This window comes from Schistocerca americana, chromosome 2 (genome assembly GCF_021461395.2).
Source record: "Schistocerca americana isolate TAMUIC-IGC-003095 chromosome 2, iqSchAmer2.1, whole genome shotgun sequence".
NCBI lineage: Eukaryota > Metazoa > Arthropoda > Insecta > Orthoptera > Acrididae > Schistocerca > Schistocerca americana.
Window position 1 is genome coordinate 734,738,858 of NC_060120.1, and position 16,668 is coordinate 734,755,525.

Below are 16,668 nucleotides of genomic sequence, written 5' to 3' on the forward strand. Positions count from 1 at the left end.
TGAGTTAATAAATTCAAACATCTAAGAGAAACTGTACAGATTAGAATAGGAAAATTTGCAACTGATGTTAGAGTTAATAAAATATAAGGAGCATATGGTGTAACAAAAAATATCTGTAAAAATAATTGCAAGTCTAAAAGAGCAAAACACTGCTTCACAGTTGTATGGACAGAATGTTGATATACATGTGAATGCTAACAGTGAACTACAAACAGGGTGGAACAAAAGTTGTTGAAAGGCAGATTATTAGAAAAATAATGAGTGCAATAGAAAGAACAAATGAGAAGTAATAAGGAGATCTACAAAGATATAGAGAAAATATCAGAAGTAATGTCAAAGTGAAGATTAATCTTCTATGGACACCATATTGAATGAATGATAACAAGCTAATAAAATAAATATCCCTGTATCTTTGAAAAAAGAAATTGGCAGTAGCGCATGGATTACAGAAAGAAGAAAATAACTAGAAAGAAACAACATTAAAGATTTGGAAGCATCAGAAAAAAATCTTCATAGAATACAGTACTAAATTTAGAAGGCATGAAAAGCAGAAGAAAAAAGAAATCAAGAATCACATGGACAGAAGGAAGTAAAAGACAACATGGTGATAAGATGGAGGAATATTGAAACGGTAGGAAACAGCAAAGAAAGGAGAGGAAGTTGTTACATGATCCTAGTATTGTTTTGTGTCATTGTCTCTTCCTGCATTTTGTCTTGATAGTGCATTGGATGGTAAATGTCATGACTGACTGTGTACAAAGAGTCACAAATTGTCAGTACCATGGTTAATGAAGAAAATGTACTTTGGTGCATGTAAAACTTCTTTTGTCCAGTAGTCACAAGAAAATAAACTTGTATTCTTTCTCTTACTATGATATAATATGTAGTAATAATAAATTCCACCAAAGATTACCAAAGGTGATTACTCAATCTACACAACAACAGCTTCAGGAACTATGAGGTTTTCTTATGTGGTTATATTACAGAATCATGGCAAGGAGAGAGTACAACAGACGATACATCAATTTTGGTGTGCGTTAAAGCATTGATTGGCGATCACTAACCCTTGTAAAATGGTTGAAGGCACTAGGACCCAGTTTTGAAAACATGTATTTATTCAGAATGCATGTGGTTCGTATCATTGGTTCTTCCTGAATTTTTTTATTGACAGTGCATTTGATGGTAAATATCCTAAAAGTATACAAAAACACACAAATCTTCAGCACCATGCTTAATTAATGAAATGTTCTTTGAAATGTATTTTGGTGCATGCAAAACTTCTTTTGCCCAATACTCACCAGGAAAGAAATTTGTATTCTGTCTGTGTAAACACACAGTTCATAATTAGTGAACATTAGAAGACTGTCTCAATGATAATATGAAACAATATGCATTATGATTATCCATTACCACATACTGTGCTGTTCTTACCTATATTATGATATTATCCTGTAATTATTGCACAAAATAGAGGTACTCTACAATTTTATTAAATATGTTTAATTATCCTATTTCTGGGAGAAAGGGGGGGGGGGGGGCGGCAGGAGGGAATGGAAGGAAAGGTATTTGAACATACAAAGTACTTGTTTGCTAAACAATTGCTCTAAATGCTGAGCTAATTCTCCTATTGAAAGTAGTAAGCTGCTCAAACAATTTACCTCGATTTTTTCAAAAACTAAGGCCTAGTTGCATGAACCCTGTATGGATATATTTATAGGGAGTAAACTGCTTAACTTTTATACCCAAAGGGGATTGCTTTTCTGGAGTGAGTTATTGGGTTAGACATTATGCTGCATGAAGTGGCATTCTGACGCATTGACTGACAGTCTAAATATGGTGACTTATGTCTCCCAGTGCACCATTCGTTCTGCATAGCCAGTGACAGTTGGGTCTTGGCACCTGGAGACTGTGGCTGTGTGTGTGAGAGTTCTATTTGGGTGACTCTGTATGTGGTTTCTACTTCTGAAGGTGGGCTTTGTCTGAAAACTTAAATTTTTCTAGCATTCATTTCATTGTGCCTCACTATGACTCAGCACCGCCTACCTCCATGTAGTGAGTAGCAAGCCATGCTTTCTATATTGTTGTGACACTTAAACATTTGTATGGTGGCGGATCAGGGCCATAAAAGCTAAGAGGTACCGCTAATTTTGTAAACAACATCGGTACAGGTGTCAGGTCTTTGAATCAGATATTTACTATGAGAAGATTTATGTGTCATCAGTTTTTGATTTTCTCCTACTTCCAATTAAATCTTGGGAATGATGACTTTTACTATTGTATATCATGAGGCTTTTGTTATGACATATACAATCATCAACAGTCTTGCAGAAAAAACTTGCATGCAGCCACTAATATTGTTCTGTATTTGCTTAAGGGTACATTGGCACAAATTAACTACTGCAGAGAAGCCTATAAAATTTAAAACAAGTGGAGAATAAATTACCTGCTGAGTACTTTTCTTTTCTGTGGTGTCAGTAGCTGCGGACAGTTGCGGTGAGGCTGAAGAAGCGTGTGGCGGAGCTTACAGCCCACCTGACTCAGCTGGAAGCTGAACGCAATAAACTGTTAACTGATAAACAAGAACTTCAAGCATGTGTCACACAGATGTCAGCACAAGCAAAACATCTTCAGGTAAGTTTAATTGTAATATTTCACTGAATGTAAGAATACCCTACTACTGTTCCATAGTACATTCTTTTTGTCACCATAGCTGTGTTCCTGCTAAAGTGGCCGGTCACTTCCATCGTCATCATTAGCACCCGTCCTTTACACACATTTACTTGTCACATTTGGTTTGTGTATGCCACAAATTTTGTGATGAATGTCAGCACCTGTAAAATCTTTTGCCACCAAAAGCCTGTTACACAACATATTTCACATTTGATGGCTTTTCTGGTTGCAGCACTCTATTGCAGTGGCAACCGTAGTGCTGGAAGGGAGTACCCAAATGGCTCGCATAGTGAAGCAGCTCTTTGAAGTAGTTTGTGTTGAAGTGTGTGGCATGTTTGGCCACTGGATGGTCGAATTTGTGGCTTGCCACAGCTGGGTGGGGGCCACTCATGCACGTAGACAGTTGGCCACTTGTCATGCCTACATAGAATGCTGTACAATAATTGCAGCATACCTGATATAAAATATGGCTGCTTTCACACGTGACTCTGCCTTTTATTGTGAAATGCCTGTGACTGAACTGTGTTAGGAGGTGGTGAGTGAGTGTATGGGACAGGCTTTGCACCTGGGTTGATCACAAGAGATGGGTTGACCACAAGTGAATGACCCTTGGAATGCAGGATTGGAATAGGGATGGACAAAGATACTCTGTAAGTTGGGTGGACGGCAGAGCACTACTATGGGTAATACGGGTAGGATTTTGGGTAAGTTACCTCTCAACTCACGGTATGATGAGAGGTATCGGAGCCTTAGTGAAGGTTGTGACAGCTTTTCAAGGCCAGGATGATACTGAATGATCAAGAACTGCTGGTCAGTATCTGGTTAACAAGCTTACTGGTGTCAGAGTAGGAGATGGCAAGGAAGACCTGTTTGTGGATGAGCTTGTTTTACAGTATTTTGAAATGGGGCAGACAGTGACATGGATATGATACTCAAATTGGGATGGCAATCATTAAAACAAAGGCGTTTTTCATTGTATCAGGACTTTGTCACAAAATTTTGATCGCCAACTTTCTTGTCCAAATGAAGAAATATTTTGTTGGCACCCACCTACATAGGGAGAAATGATCATTGTAATAAAATAAGAGAAAACTGAGCTCATACAGAAAGATTTAAGAGTTTGTTTTTTCCACACACCGCTCAAGTGAAGCAGTAGAGAAATAGCTTGAAAGTGGTTTGATGAACCCTGTGCCAGGCAGTTAATAGTGAAATGCAGAGTAGTCATGTAGATGAAGATGTAGCTGGGTAACTTACTGTCTGTCAGTAAAGACTTTGATAAGGTTGTTGTTATATTACTACACCTGCTTTCTGCTTTGAGTTGGCACATTCCACTAGTCACCATGTATCCATGTTGTCACTTCTCATCTACATAATTGCAGAGTATTTTTTTAAAAAAAGGCCAAGCTGCTTCACTTTTGGTCACAAAATGCCTGATGATTGCCATTCATTTCTGGAAGCTGTGTTTTGTTTTTTTACTTGTCGCGAATACAACCTTCACTCATATTGTACTTTCTTCCTGCTAAGTGGTTTCCAATGTTCTCACTTCTTCAATAAAACATTTTCTTTAGCTGTGCACAAGCAATAACGACAGGTTGTAACCATAATTAACAACTTAACATGTGGTTAATATATCACTTCTGCTGGGCTGCTGACGCATTACAGACTAAGGTGAGAACAACTCTGTTGTGTAATGTATTGTGTATTGTTGGAGGCAGAGCAGTACCAGCCTTATTACAATTAATATGTGCACCCCGTTACAATTAATATGTGCACCCCAGTTTTTCGTCCTTAAATTCAGGAAAAAATATGCATGAATTATTTGCATATGTATGGTATTTCTATGGGAAATGCAGTTGATACTCGTAAAAGATTTTATAACTGTAAAACAGATGCAGTCTGTACTGTTGCTGGTTGCTTTCCATTAGATAGTTTAGTATATGTTTCTTTGGCTGCCTGGTAAGTAGAAATGTTATCAGTGTTTATTTCTATATTGTTTCATTTTTGGTGATCATAAAACTGTACTCTTGTCAGTGTAAATTCTGCCATTTGTTTTCCATCTCCTCCACATGCTCAACCCTCAATTTGGTATTCGTTTACTATTCAGACTATTGGTTCTTTAATATTATTTGTCTAAATTACAACTGGAATATAAGTTGAATACTAAAAACAGAGCGAAAGAAAAAAAATGAAATAGCCAGTTTATGCAAAATGTGATGCAAACAAGTAGTCAAAAGTGCTGTTGTTACTTGCGTGTGTCAGTGCACTTTGTGTCTTCTGTTTTTTAAGTTATGAGAAAACTATCCCTCATAATTCATACATTATATATGTAGTATCAGGGAATAAGACGGTCTGAAGAGGTTCTACTTCTGTGGTGGTATATAATGACTTGGTCTTTTGTATTGATTAAAGTAGAGGAATTAATTGTCGTTCACTATGTGATAGGAAGTATCTAGGCACCTGGCTGAAAATGACTTACAAGTTCATGGCGCCCTCCATCAGTAATGCTGGACTTCGATATAGTGTTGCCCCCCCCCCCCCCCCCCTCTCCCCTAGCCTTGATGACAGCTTCCACTCTCGCAGGCATACGTTCAGGTGCTAGAAGGTTTCTTGGGGAATGGCAGCCCATTCTTCACGCAGTGCTGCATGGAGGAGAGATATCGATGTCTGTCAGTGAGGCCTGGCAAGAAGTCGGTGTTCCAAAACATCCCAATAGCATCGTAAAGGACTCAGGTCAGGACTCTGTGCAGGCCAGTCCATTACAGGGATGTTATTGTCGTGTAACCACTCCGCCACAGGCCGTGTATTACGAACAGGTGCTCGATCGTGTTGAAAGATGCAGTCTCCATCCCTGAATTGCTCTTCAACAGTGGGAAGCAAGAAGGTGCTTAAAACTGCAGTGTAGGCCTGTGCTGTGATAGTGCCACGCAGAACTACAAGGGGTGCAAGCCCCTTCCATGAAAAACACGATCACACCATAACACCACTGCCTCCAAATTTTACTGTTGGCAGTACACACGCTGGCAGATGATGTTCATTGGGCATTCGCCAAAACCACACCCTGCCATCGGATTGCCACATTGTGTACCATGATTTCTCACTCCATACAACATTTTTCCACTGATCAGTCATCCAATGTTAAACTCCTTACACCAAGCGAGGCATCGTTTGCCATTTACCGTTGTGGTGTGTGGTTTATGAACAGCTGCTTGAGCATGAAATCCACATTTTTCTCACCTCCCGCCTAACCTTCATAGTACATGAAGTGGATCCTGATGCAGTTCAGAATTCCTGTGTGATGGTCTGGATAGATGTCTGCCTATTACACATTATGACCCTCTTTAACTGTCGGCATTCTCTGTCGGTCAACAGACGAGGTCGGCCTGCACACTTTTGTGCTGTACGTGTCCCTTCACATTTCCACTTCACTATCACATTGGAAACAGTGGATCTAGGGATGTTTAGGAGTGTGGAAATCTCGCATACGGACATATGACACAAGAGACACCCAACCACCTGACAACGTTCGAAGTCCAGGAGTTCTGCGGAGTGCCCCATTCTGCTCTCTCACAAGGTCGCTGATATGGAGTAACTGGCAGGCACCTAATATGAAAAGCGCATGTTTTGGGGGTGTCTGGATGCTTTTGATCACATAGTGTGTCATAATGAGAGAGGTATAAACGCAGTGCTAACTTTGTCAGAAAAAAAGTATGAGGACCGTTGAGCAAGTAAAGCCACTCATCTTTTTTCTGAAAACAGGGTGGTTTTATTTGGAATTCCAATACACCATCTTAGTCCCCACTCCTTTGGCTACAAAACCCTATTTTTCAACATAATCTCCATTCAATGCGACAGCCTTATGCCATCTTACTGGAAGGGCCAGTATGCCACATGGTACCACTCTACTGGTTGATGTCAGAGATGACATTTTGCTGCTTCAGTAACCTCCCCCTCATCCTTGTACTGCTTTCTGCAGTGTGTGTCCTTGATTGGGCCAAACAGATGGAAGTCAGAAGGTGCAAGATCCGGGCTATGTGGTGGATGAGGAAGAAGAGCCCAAAGGAATTTTGTGAGCTCCTCTTGGGTGTGCAGTATTAGGCCTTGCGTTGTCATGGGGAAGGAGAATCTCATTTGTATTTTTGTGACAAAAAACATGCTGAAGTCGTTGTTACACTGAAGTCATTGCTTCAATTTTCTGAGGGTAGCACAATATACATCTGGTTTCATCATAGCACCATAAGGGAGAATATCAAACAGAATAATCTTTCAGAGTTTCAAGAGACTGTCACCATGACTGGCTGAAGCTGGTGCAACTATGAACTTCTTATTTGGAGGAGAGGTGGTATGGCGCTACTCCATGAAGTGCTGTTTTGTTTCTGGTTCAAAATGATGAACCCATGTTTCATCACGTGTGACGATGTTAAGAAAGAAAGAAAGAAAGAAAGTTGTGATCAGCCTCATAACATGCAGGCAATCCTGCACAGATGGTCCTTCATTGCTCTTTGTGATCTCAGGTTTGACAGCAAACAATCCAGTAGTTACACACCTTGAGTACCACAACTGGTTGACGAGTGTATTAGTACTACCAAAGAGACATCCAGTAGTGCAGTGAGGTGTTTGATTGTGCTCCATTGATTACCTTGAATGAGAGTCTGCGCACATTCCAACATTGCAGGAGTCACAGTTGTGTGTGGCTGGCACGCGTAAGATCAGACAGCTTTACGTACACTGGACTCTGATTCAGGAGGACGATGGTTCAAACCCACGTCCAGCCATACTGATTTAAGTTTTCCGTGATTTCCCTAAATAGCTTCATATAAATTTCAGGATGGTTCCTTTGAAAGGGATTTCCTTCCCAATCTTTCCCTAATCCGATGGGACCGATTACCTTGCTGTTTGGTCTCCTCCTCCAAACCAACAGCTTTAGGTGACCTTGTTGCAATGATGACAAACACCTCACCTAATGACTCACAATGCTCGCCCGACAACTTGTCTAGCCAGGTATCCATAGACATTCTGCAAGCACCTACGGATATCAACGAAGCTCTGCCAAAAGAAACTCAATGACAGTTCCCTGCCTGGGACATACCCCTGTTACAGACACCATTTTGAGGGCTATGTACAGCGCTACCATTTATCAGAACTTCATAAAACTATAGGGGCTGAAGCGGGAATATTCCATCATGTTGCACAATAAAATCTGCTGCAGTACTTGTTGAATGCCCTCTATTAATTACTATTCCCTACACCCCCTCCGGGTTCGATTCTTGGCGGGGTCAGGGATTTTCTCTGCCTCGTGATGACTGGGTGTTGTGTGATGTCCTTAAGTTAGTTAGGTTTAAGTAGGTCTAAAGTTCTAGGGGACTGATGACCATGGATGTCAAGTCCAATAGTGCTCAGAGCCATGCACCCCCTCCAATTGAGAGATGGAATGTTCTTATTTTCAGGAGGTCAACTACCATAGAGCCGATAGATACATTTAAAAATCAAAACTAGTGCTCTTACCTTTCAGAATCTCAGGTTCCTCCTTTTAGGGTAAAAAAGAGAAAATGGTTGGTCAGCAGGTCCTCGACTCTTGAGTTATGAGCGATCCACCTTACCTGAGGAGGAAAGGAAGCAAAAATGTATTTAAAAGCATAACCTGTAGTAGGAAGTGAACACTGCCATCATCAATTTGAAGCTGGAGTAATAGAGTACGATATAAAGATGGGATAGAAGAAAATGTCAAATAGGGAAGTTAAAAAGAGAAAAAAGGAAGAAACTAAGACATAGAAAAGTAAATACTTAAGTCACCAATAAAAGAAGGAAAGAAGGAATAAATCTTCAAAACAGTTTTGTTTCACTGTATGAGATTCCCAGACCACCAGTTCTATCCCTGAGTTCATACCACTGTAAAGCTTGTCCCATGCACTCAACCACTACCACTTATCCCACACTTACCACCAACAGAACATGCAACAGAAAAGACCGAACTACTCCCAGGACTACCCATGCCATTTTCCAGCTTACATGTGTTTATTGTGTAGCTTTTTGATAGGAATGACCAAAATCAAACTGGAGTCACATATGTACGTAACAGACAAACTTACTGAGGTGCTGAGGAAGCTCTACTCTGGTATGAGACGAAGTCAGACTGCTTGCTACACTACATCATTACAACAAATAGGTCATGTCAGTCATTTTTGTAAGTAAAGCTTCTTTTCTTTGCAGACTCTTCAACAGGAGTACGACAAGTTACAAGACACACTAGAGCAACAGAAAGCTGAAATGAGCAAAGCTAAGAAGAATCAAGACACTGCTCTGGCAGACTTAGAAAAGCTAAGGAAACATCTAGAACAGTGTCTTGAGGAAAAACTAAATGTGGAAAAACTTCTAGAATCCTGTAGTAGTGAAAAGTTGACCCTGGAACGAACATGGAAGGAACAAACTAATCAACTGAAAAATTTGAGAAAGGAGGTGGAGTTACAGAATAACAGTTACAGGTGAGAAATAAAATTTATGTAACTGTCATTAAATGACTACTTTGTCGGTTACTAATGTAGTAAAAAAGGAATTTATGCTAAGTATGAAATTTTAAATCATGTAGTTTATTTGAGAATAGTTTCTCTCACAGCTGTCTCACCATATAAATTGTTAAACCACTGGTCTGTAGAAGCACATTCTTTATCAGAAAACTGGCTGCAAATCTATTAACCCTACTATTGTTGTAAGTAATAAGATGCAGATTTTGAAGGATCTTGCATTCACACACTGCCTAAGGTAAAGATCCCACAAGTTTGCAGTGATGCACTGTAAAGTTTGTTTGTCCAGTTTATGTTGACCTTTGGCCAGAGGAGAGGAAGAAAAGAAGAAGGTACACAGTCTGTTGTGTTTGTAAAAAGTTTTCGTGGTACGCCACCTAAATCTTGGACGGTCATACAGAAAATTCTGTTTGTAGCAGCACACATCCATGGTGATGGAGCCCTTAGGGCATTTGAAATAAGAGATCACCGCAATTTCAATCGAAAATCCAGGATAGAATGTAACAATATTATGAGAAGGAAAGTTGCTACTCCCCATACAGCGCTGATGCTTAGTCGCAGGTAGGTAGTGTGGTTTCTGTTGCCTGAGACTGCAGTCGTATGTGTGAGTTGCGTGAGCGCGTGCGCGTGTGTGTGTGTGTGTGTGTGTGTGTGTGTGTGTGTGTGTGTGTGTGAGAGAGAGAGAGAGAGAGAGAGAGAGAGAGAGCGCGCGCGCGTGCGTGTGTCTAGTGTTGGCCTTAATGGCCGTAAGCTTTAATTGTGAGAGTCTTTTTGTTGTGCCTATCTTCAACTCAGCATCTCCACTATATGGTGAGATCACTGTAATTTGTATGATCTGTTTGATAGAGTCTTGTTACCCAAATACTTGACTCCTGTACATAAGATCGATTGAGAAAAGAGGTGTACAATCCAAAATCATAACAGTTTCCAAAATATAAGTAAATATTTTTCAGTCAGTTCCAAAATATAAGAAGTAAATATTTTCATTTTTGGCTCCAGTTTTTCTTAAAATTTTCGATGGTTGAGCTACATAACTTCAACCTAGACTAATAAAAGAATCTGAAACTAAGATATTACACCATACAAGGGTGGTAATGATATACATTGTCATGGAGCAAACATCCTTTTGGGGGCTTTTGCAACATTTCTTAACAGCATCTTGTAACATCATCAGGTGATTTCGATAGCATAAGCTATCATGGTTTAGTATTGATCTGTCAGGAAGACTTATAACAGGATAAGCTTTAAGTCACAGTGGAAGATTCATTATGGCTTCACAATATTTTTACATTGTAGCTATCATCATCATTGGGCATTAGTGACATATCAAAATGACTAGTGATCAGTTCAGTTATTTACTTGTTGTGAGTTCTTTAGATTTCATTTATGCTGACATCACTCTGTGATAGGTTTGCTTTTCATTCTTTTGTGTAAAATTTGTGTTCCCTGTTGGGACTATTTTCATTGAAACTGAGAAATGGGACCAGTGGTTAAACCATGAATATATAAAAAACGTAAGATCAGTGATGGACTGTTCCTTCAGAAAGAAATTCCCAAATTCTTCCACTTTCTGTGGCCAAACTGAGCTGCTTTTGAATCTTCAATGACTTTATTGTCTATGGGAAATTAAACACATATCTTCTTTCCTTTATTTTTGATGAAGATACTGAGACTTATAGTCCAAATCTAATATGTTTGTGATCAGTGGATAACAGAGCCAAATCCAGCACTGCCTTAAGTACTGCTGCGTAACATTGCTGTATTAGCAGTACTTCAAGAAAGAGCTCAACAAGGTGACATACAGTTGTGGACCAGTAGTTGAATATGACATCAAAATAATAGCAATCCTAGATACTTTTGATCTACATATGCTATGACCACTTTTTGACTTCCGGGATGCTCCCAGTAGTCATAATAAAACATTATAAGAATTACTGACAGATAAAAGAATCGGTAAATGCATTAGGGACAGGTTGCAGTAGTGTTTCATTGCTATAGTTCTAAAAATTTGCAAAGCAGTCGAGGCATCTTGAATAAAATAATAACTGGTTTTTGTTGCTGTTTAAGATATGCTTTACTGTGGGACAAAACCTGTTACCTGAAGTGCCTTTTGTGGTTTTGAAGAGATAAATTTCAGTGACTAATATTTTCACCATGCTTTCAGAGAAAAAGAAATAACAGTGTCTCAGTTACAAGAACAACTGAACAAACTCCAACAGAAGTTGTCAGAGGAAGAAACAAATCACCAAGCAACAAAGGAAGCTCTTGAAATGAGTATGCAGGAGTGCAAGAAGAACTCATTGTTAACATTGGAGATGGATGATTATGAGGTAATCCATCAGCAATTAATATTTTCTGTACAACTTTCCTGGAACAAATTTACGGCAGTTTTTGAAAAGATGGAAGAGACAGTGATAACAAAATTGCTGCGCAGTTAATTGAATTAAATTTTATGTGTAGTGGCAGATAAGAGTTTCATCTTCTTCTAAAAAGGGGCATTTTTGGGTAGAGCTGGTTTTCGGGAGAAAGCAGACAGGAAATTAACAGATGAAATATATGTTTCTTTGAGTGATGGCAACAGATATAAGATAAATAATTGAATTAATAGAACATTAAGGTTATAGCTCAGAGAAGTATGAACAAGCTAACAATTGGACTTGGTTGCTTCATTGTAATGCTTCATCAGTTAAAGAATCTCTTGGGCTTATGGATGCCTTACAACTGTTTACAACTGAAAATCCATTTTGCCCATCAAAATACGAAAATATGCACATCAGTTTACCTGGGAAACCCTCAGAATTAATTTTCCATTATATTTTTCAGAATACATCAATGTGATAGGACCAGACTTGAAGGCTGAAATAGCTATATCTAAAAACAGAAATGGGAGGAGAAATTGTACTGCATATTTGTGTCACAGGCTATAAAACAGTACAAAGGAAATGTCATGACCCTAGTGAAACGTATTACTGATTGGTAATGTATCAGTCACTCAGCCTTCATCGAAAGATAAGCAATAATCCATTTTGTCTGCATACTTCTCGTGTGCCAGCACCTCTTTAATTTGTCAAATGTGATCTGTTCCCATACATATTTATATTCTGTTGATTTTCTATCAACACAAAATCAAGATAAAATATATTTGTATGAGGGTCATCAAAAATATATTAGTATGAGGGTCATCAGGAAAGTAAATAACATTTTGACCTGTGACTACGCCTCTACCCTCACCATGACCACCCCCACCACCATAGTCCATGCGGACATAAGAGTGTTCATGACGAAGATCGCTTGGGCTGGCCCTGAGTGGTTACTGATGGACTCCCAGCAAGGATTGAAATAAAAATCATTCAATTACAAACATACAGTTTGTAAGCTCCTCCCTCTTATCCTCTCATTGGATAAAAGACTTGTCCTTAACCTAATGTGCAGTATGCTGAGGGGGTGGGCACATGAACTTGAACTGGAGGTAGGATCTTGTTCTGCCATGTTAGGAAAGGTTTCGAATGAACACAATTTAACAAAGAAGTCATCAAATACAGAAAAAAATGATATGTTTGCTGTAACGGTTCCATCCAATTGTCAGAAAATATTCATCGTTACAGTTATTAATGGCTTTAATGATCATGTGCCATTAACATACTGGGGACTCTACATGTATTAAAAAAATCATTTTGGAACATTCTGCATGATAAATGCACCAGACCAGTGTGACCTGGACCTGTTACCTTTGCAGACAACCTCCCAGGCATATATAGGCCCTACAAAACTCTCTCTCTCTCCCCCCCCCCCCCCCCCCCCCCCCCCCCCCCCCCCCCCCCCCCCCCCCCTGTTGCATACTTCAACCCAACAGTTGCTACATGACATCAGGCCTATTGTTGCAAACATAAACAAATAGTAATGTGTTCCTAAAGTTGCATGACAGTATGTGATTTAGAAAAGCGATCAAAATTTTACACATATATCTTGAAACATAGCTTCTCGTTTCATAAATATAGATTATACTCTGTTTACTTTGTACCCAGTCACAATTAAATTTAATTATGACTTAGAACGTTAAGCAGTACCACTACTGTCATAGTGTATATAACAAAAAGTGGGTCTCTGCTGAAATAAATAAGCAACACTAGTTATTAATAAGACCATGATATTTTGCTTTACTTGCTGATATAAAACAGCCTGTCTTTCTCCATTTGTTAATATCCATAACTTTGCTTTAATATATCATACCACTGTAGATTTCAGTATGGGCTAAGAGCAATTTCTTGTCAACATAGACCACCTGTCTGGTAACCCACTTGTGACATTGCTTTTAGCACCGTAGGGAGGCTACATTTCATTCTTCTGCCCCAGTACTGTGTGGGAGTCTTATTTTTATGTAACATCTATATTTATGTGTATTAATATGCACTAATTGAGACTAGGATCCAGTTATTCTGCATTTTCTTGGCTGCAAATGCTTCCACACGCTTTTAGAATATGTCGACACACTTTATGAATAATTTCATGTGGAATCCTTAGTGAATTACATAGCAAAAGCAATTTCACTCAAAACAGTCTTACCTGCCAAAATTTGTGCCCGAGCACAAGTGCTTATTTGGAAAATTCTTTAAATTTTGTACAAGAACTCAAATTTTGCAGTCGCAAAATCACACATCTTAAGACAAGTTCCTGCTTTTGGCCCTCTCGCTGCCTGTTATTGTTCGTGGGCTAAGTTAGAAGTTGAGTTTTATCTGCTGCAGTTTAGTTAAGTTGATCCTCTTTCCTCAAAAATGTAATCATAACTACCTCACGCCATTCTATCCACTACTCTGTAATCATGTTGGGTAGGTTGATATTTGTCACTGTTTCCTTTGAACATTTTTCATCTCATTACTATATCATGCTGTAGAATTTCCATATGAACAAAGTTACATTTCAGATACACATTAACTATGTGTTTGAAAACCTGTGTTTGTGGCGATTATTTACTATCTGTAACATCCAAACGAATACAGCAACGGGTGAATTGATCAGCTGATGCTGTAGGATTTCTTTGTTTAGTGTGGCCAAGGAGAGTGCATCTTGGTAGTAAGGGTAGCACTGCATCAAACTGTGCTGTGAGGAAGCTATTTGTATACACAGTGCAAATATCCTTCTTCATGCCAGTGTAGTTCTAATTGTTCTCCATAACCAACTTTACGTATTGCATAAAGACATTTAGTTTAAAAAATTCGCAATTCTCTCTCCTAGCACACACTTTGCTTGATCTAGCTACATAACTCACTTTATGTACTTTCCATTGTAATCTCTTTATGAATCTGATATATAATTTGTCTTTACTTCAGTTTGTTCCCCTGTCACATTAAATATTTACTTATATTTTATTTATTTCTTTCTTTCTTTTTTCTTTTTTGACTTTCCTTTGGTCGTGGCTAATGATCAAAATCAAATGTCAAGCCAAACAGTTTCTTAATTAATTGAATTCAACCAGTCTTGCCTGTCCTGCTCGATAATTGAGAAATAAATATGATCCAGTCAAAAGATTGGATCATATTTATTTCAGACAGTGGGCATAAGATAGCTGGTACACTGATAAGGCTAAGTCTCAGTGTTACAATGTATATGTTGAAAAATAGTTAGTAAAAACATAACATTTTTACGTGAAATCTTTCTTATATTCACTCTTGTTTTTATTTTCCAGCACCATTGGAGGTGGGGAAATAATATCCTCTTGTGTCGGTTTTGGGATAACTTTTAAAAGTTTCTTGATTCAAAAAACATCACCAACAGCCGTATGTTTTGGTTTATTTTATTTTATACCTCAAATGCTACCACTTTTGACAACTCACTATTGCCATCTTCAGGCCCCATACGCTATTATCGTATTAACAGTCTTATTGAATGGTGCCATAAAACTGGAACCGTAAATCCGATTGTTATCCAACAAATTTCTGTGAACGGTTGACACTGACTGAGCCTACATACAATCCTCGAAACATGGTCAAAGATCATGTGGGGCCTGAAGATGGCAATAGTGAGTTGCCGAAACTGGTAGCATTTGACATATAAAATAAAATAAACCAAAATATATGGCTGTTGCTGAAGTTTTTTGAATCAAGAAATATGTACCAGCCAATGTCCCCCAAGCCATAATGGACCGACAGAGACTGAACTTCAAAAGTTGTCCTCATTCTTTTGATAATGCTGTCAGAATTGAGACACATTTTTTAAATATATTTTGTTGTGTTTATCTATTTTTTTACCTCCATACAATTTAACCAGTAGTAATACATGTGAATGATGTAACTAACCAAGTTATATAATTACACTTGCAGAAAAGACTGTCCCAGTTGACACAACAACTGGAAAAAGAAAAGGCACGTGTTTCAGAGCTAGAGAGCCATTTGAACACACAGAGAGAAATTGAACAAGGGCTTCATCAGCAGATAAATTTGTTGGAACAACGTGTCACAGCAGAAGAGACACGCAACAAAGAAGCCAAGGTTTGTTTTTGTCCTTTCGTTACAGTTGCAGCTAGATAACTTACCCTAGATAAATTGAAGCACAAAATTTGTGATGTACTGCAATTAAAATTTTGTTGTTGTTGTTCTGGTCTTCAGTCCAGAGACTGATCTGATGCAGCTCTCCACGCTACTCTATCCTGTGCAAGCTTCTTCATCTCCAAGTAACTACTGCAACCTACATCCTTCTAAATTTGTGTAGTGTATTCATCTCTTGACCTCCCTTACGATTTTTACCCTCCATGCTGCCCTCCAATACTAAATTGGTGAGCCCTTAATGCCTCAGAACATGTCCTGCCAACCGATCCCTTCTTCCAGTTAAATTGTGCCACAAATTTCTCTTCTCCCCAATTCTATTCAATACCTCCTCATTAGTTATGTGATCTACCCATCTGATTCTTCTGTAGCACCACATTTCGAAAGCTTCTATTCTCTTCTTGTCTAAACTATTTATTGTCCATTTTGCACTTCCATACATGGCTACACCCCACACACTTATGTCCAGAAAAGACAATCTATTCTTAATCTTAACAAATTTCTCTTCTTCAGAAACGCTTTGCTTGCCATTGCCAGTCTACATTTTATATCCTCTCCACTTTGCCCATCATCAGTTATTTTGCTTCCCAAATAGAAAAACTCCTTTACTACTTTACGTGTCCCATTTCCTAATCTAATTCCCTCAGCATCAACTGATTTGACTACATGCCATTATCCTCATTTTGCTTTTGTTGATGTTCATCTTATATCCTCCTTTCAAGACACTGTCCATTCCGTTCAACTGCTCTTGCAGGTCCTTTGCTGTCTCTTACAGAATTACAATGTCATCCGCAAACCTCTAAGTTTTTATTTCTTCTCCATGGACTTTAATTCATACTCCAAATTTTTCTTTTGTTTCCTTTTCTGCTTGCTCAATATACAGATTGAAAAACGATGGGTATAGGCTACAACTCTTTCTCACTCCCTTACCAACCACTGCT

At 38.7% G+C, this 16,668-nt stretch overlaps 1 protein-coding gene across 1 annotated transcript in view; it reads left to right on the plus strand.

Moving 5' to 3' along the window:
• LOC124594994 (GRIP and coiled-coil domain-containing protein 2) overlaps positions 1–16,668 on the plus strand; it is a 282,633-nt gene that overhangs the window by 139,340 nt on the left and 126,625 nt on the right. The window contains exons 10-13 of the mRNA XM_047133537.1: positions 2,479–2,631; positions 8,878–9,149; positions 11,353–11,518; positions 15,506–15,673. Of these exons, the coding sequence (XP_046989493.1) occupies positions 2,479–2,631; positions 8,878–9,149; positions 11,353–11,518; positions 15,506–15,673 (759 nt within the window). The remainder of the gene's footprint in view (positions 1–2,478; positions 2,632–8,877; positions 9,150–11,352; positions 11,519–15,505; positions 15,674–16,668) is intronic.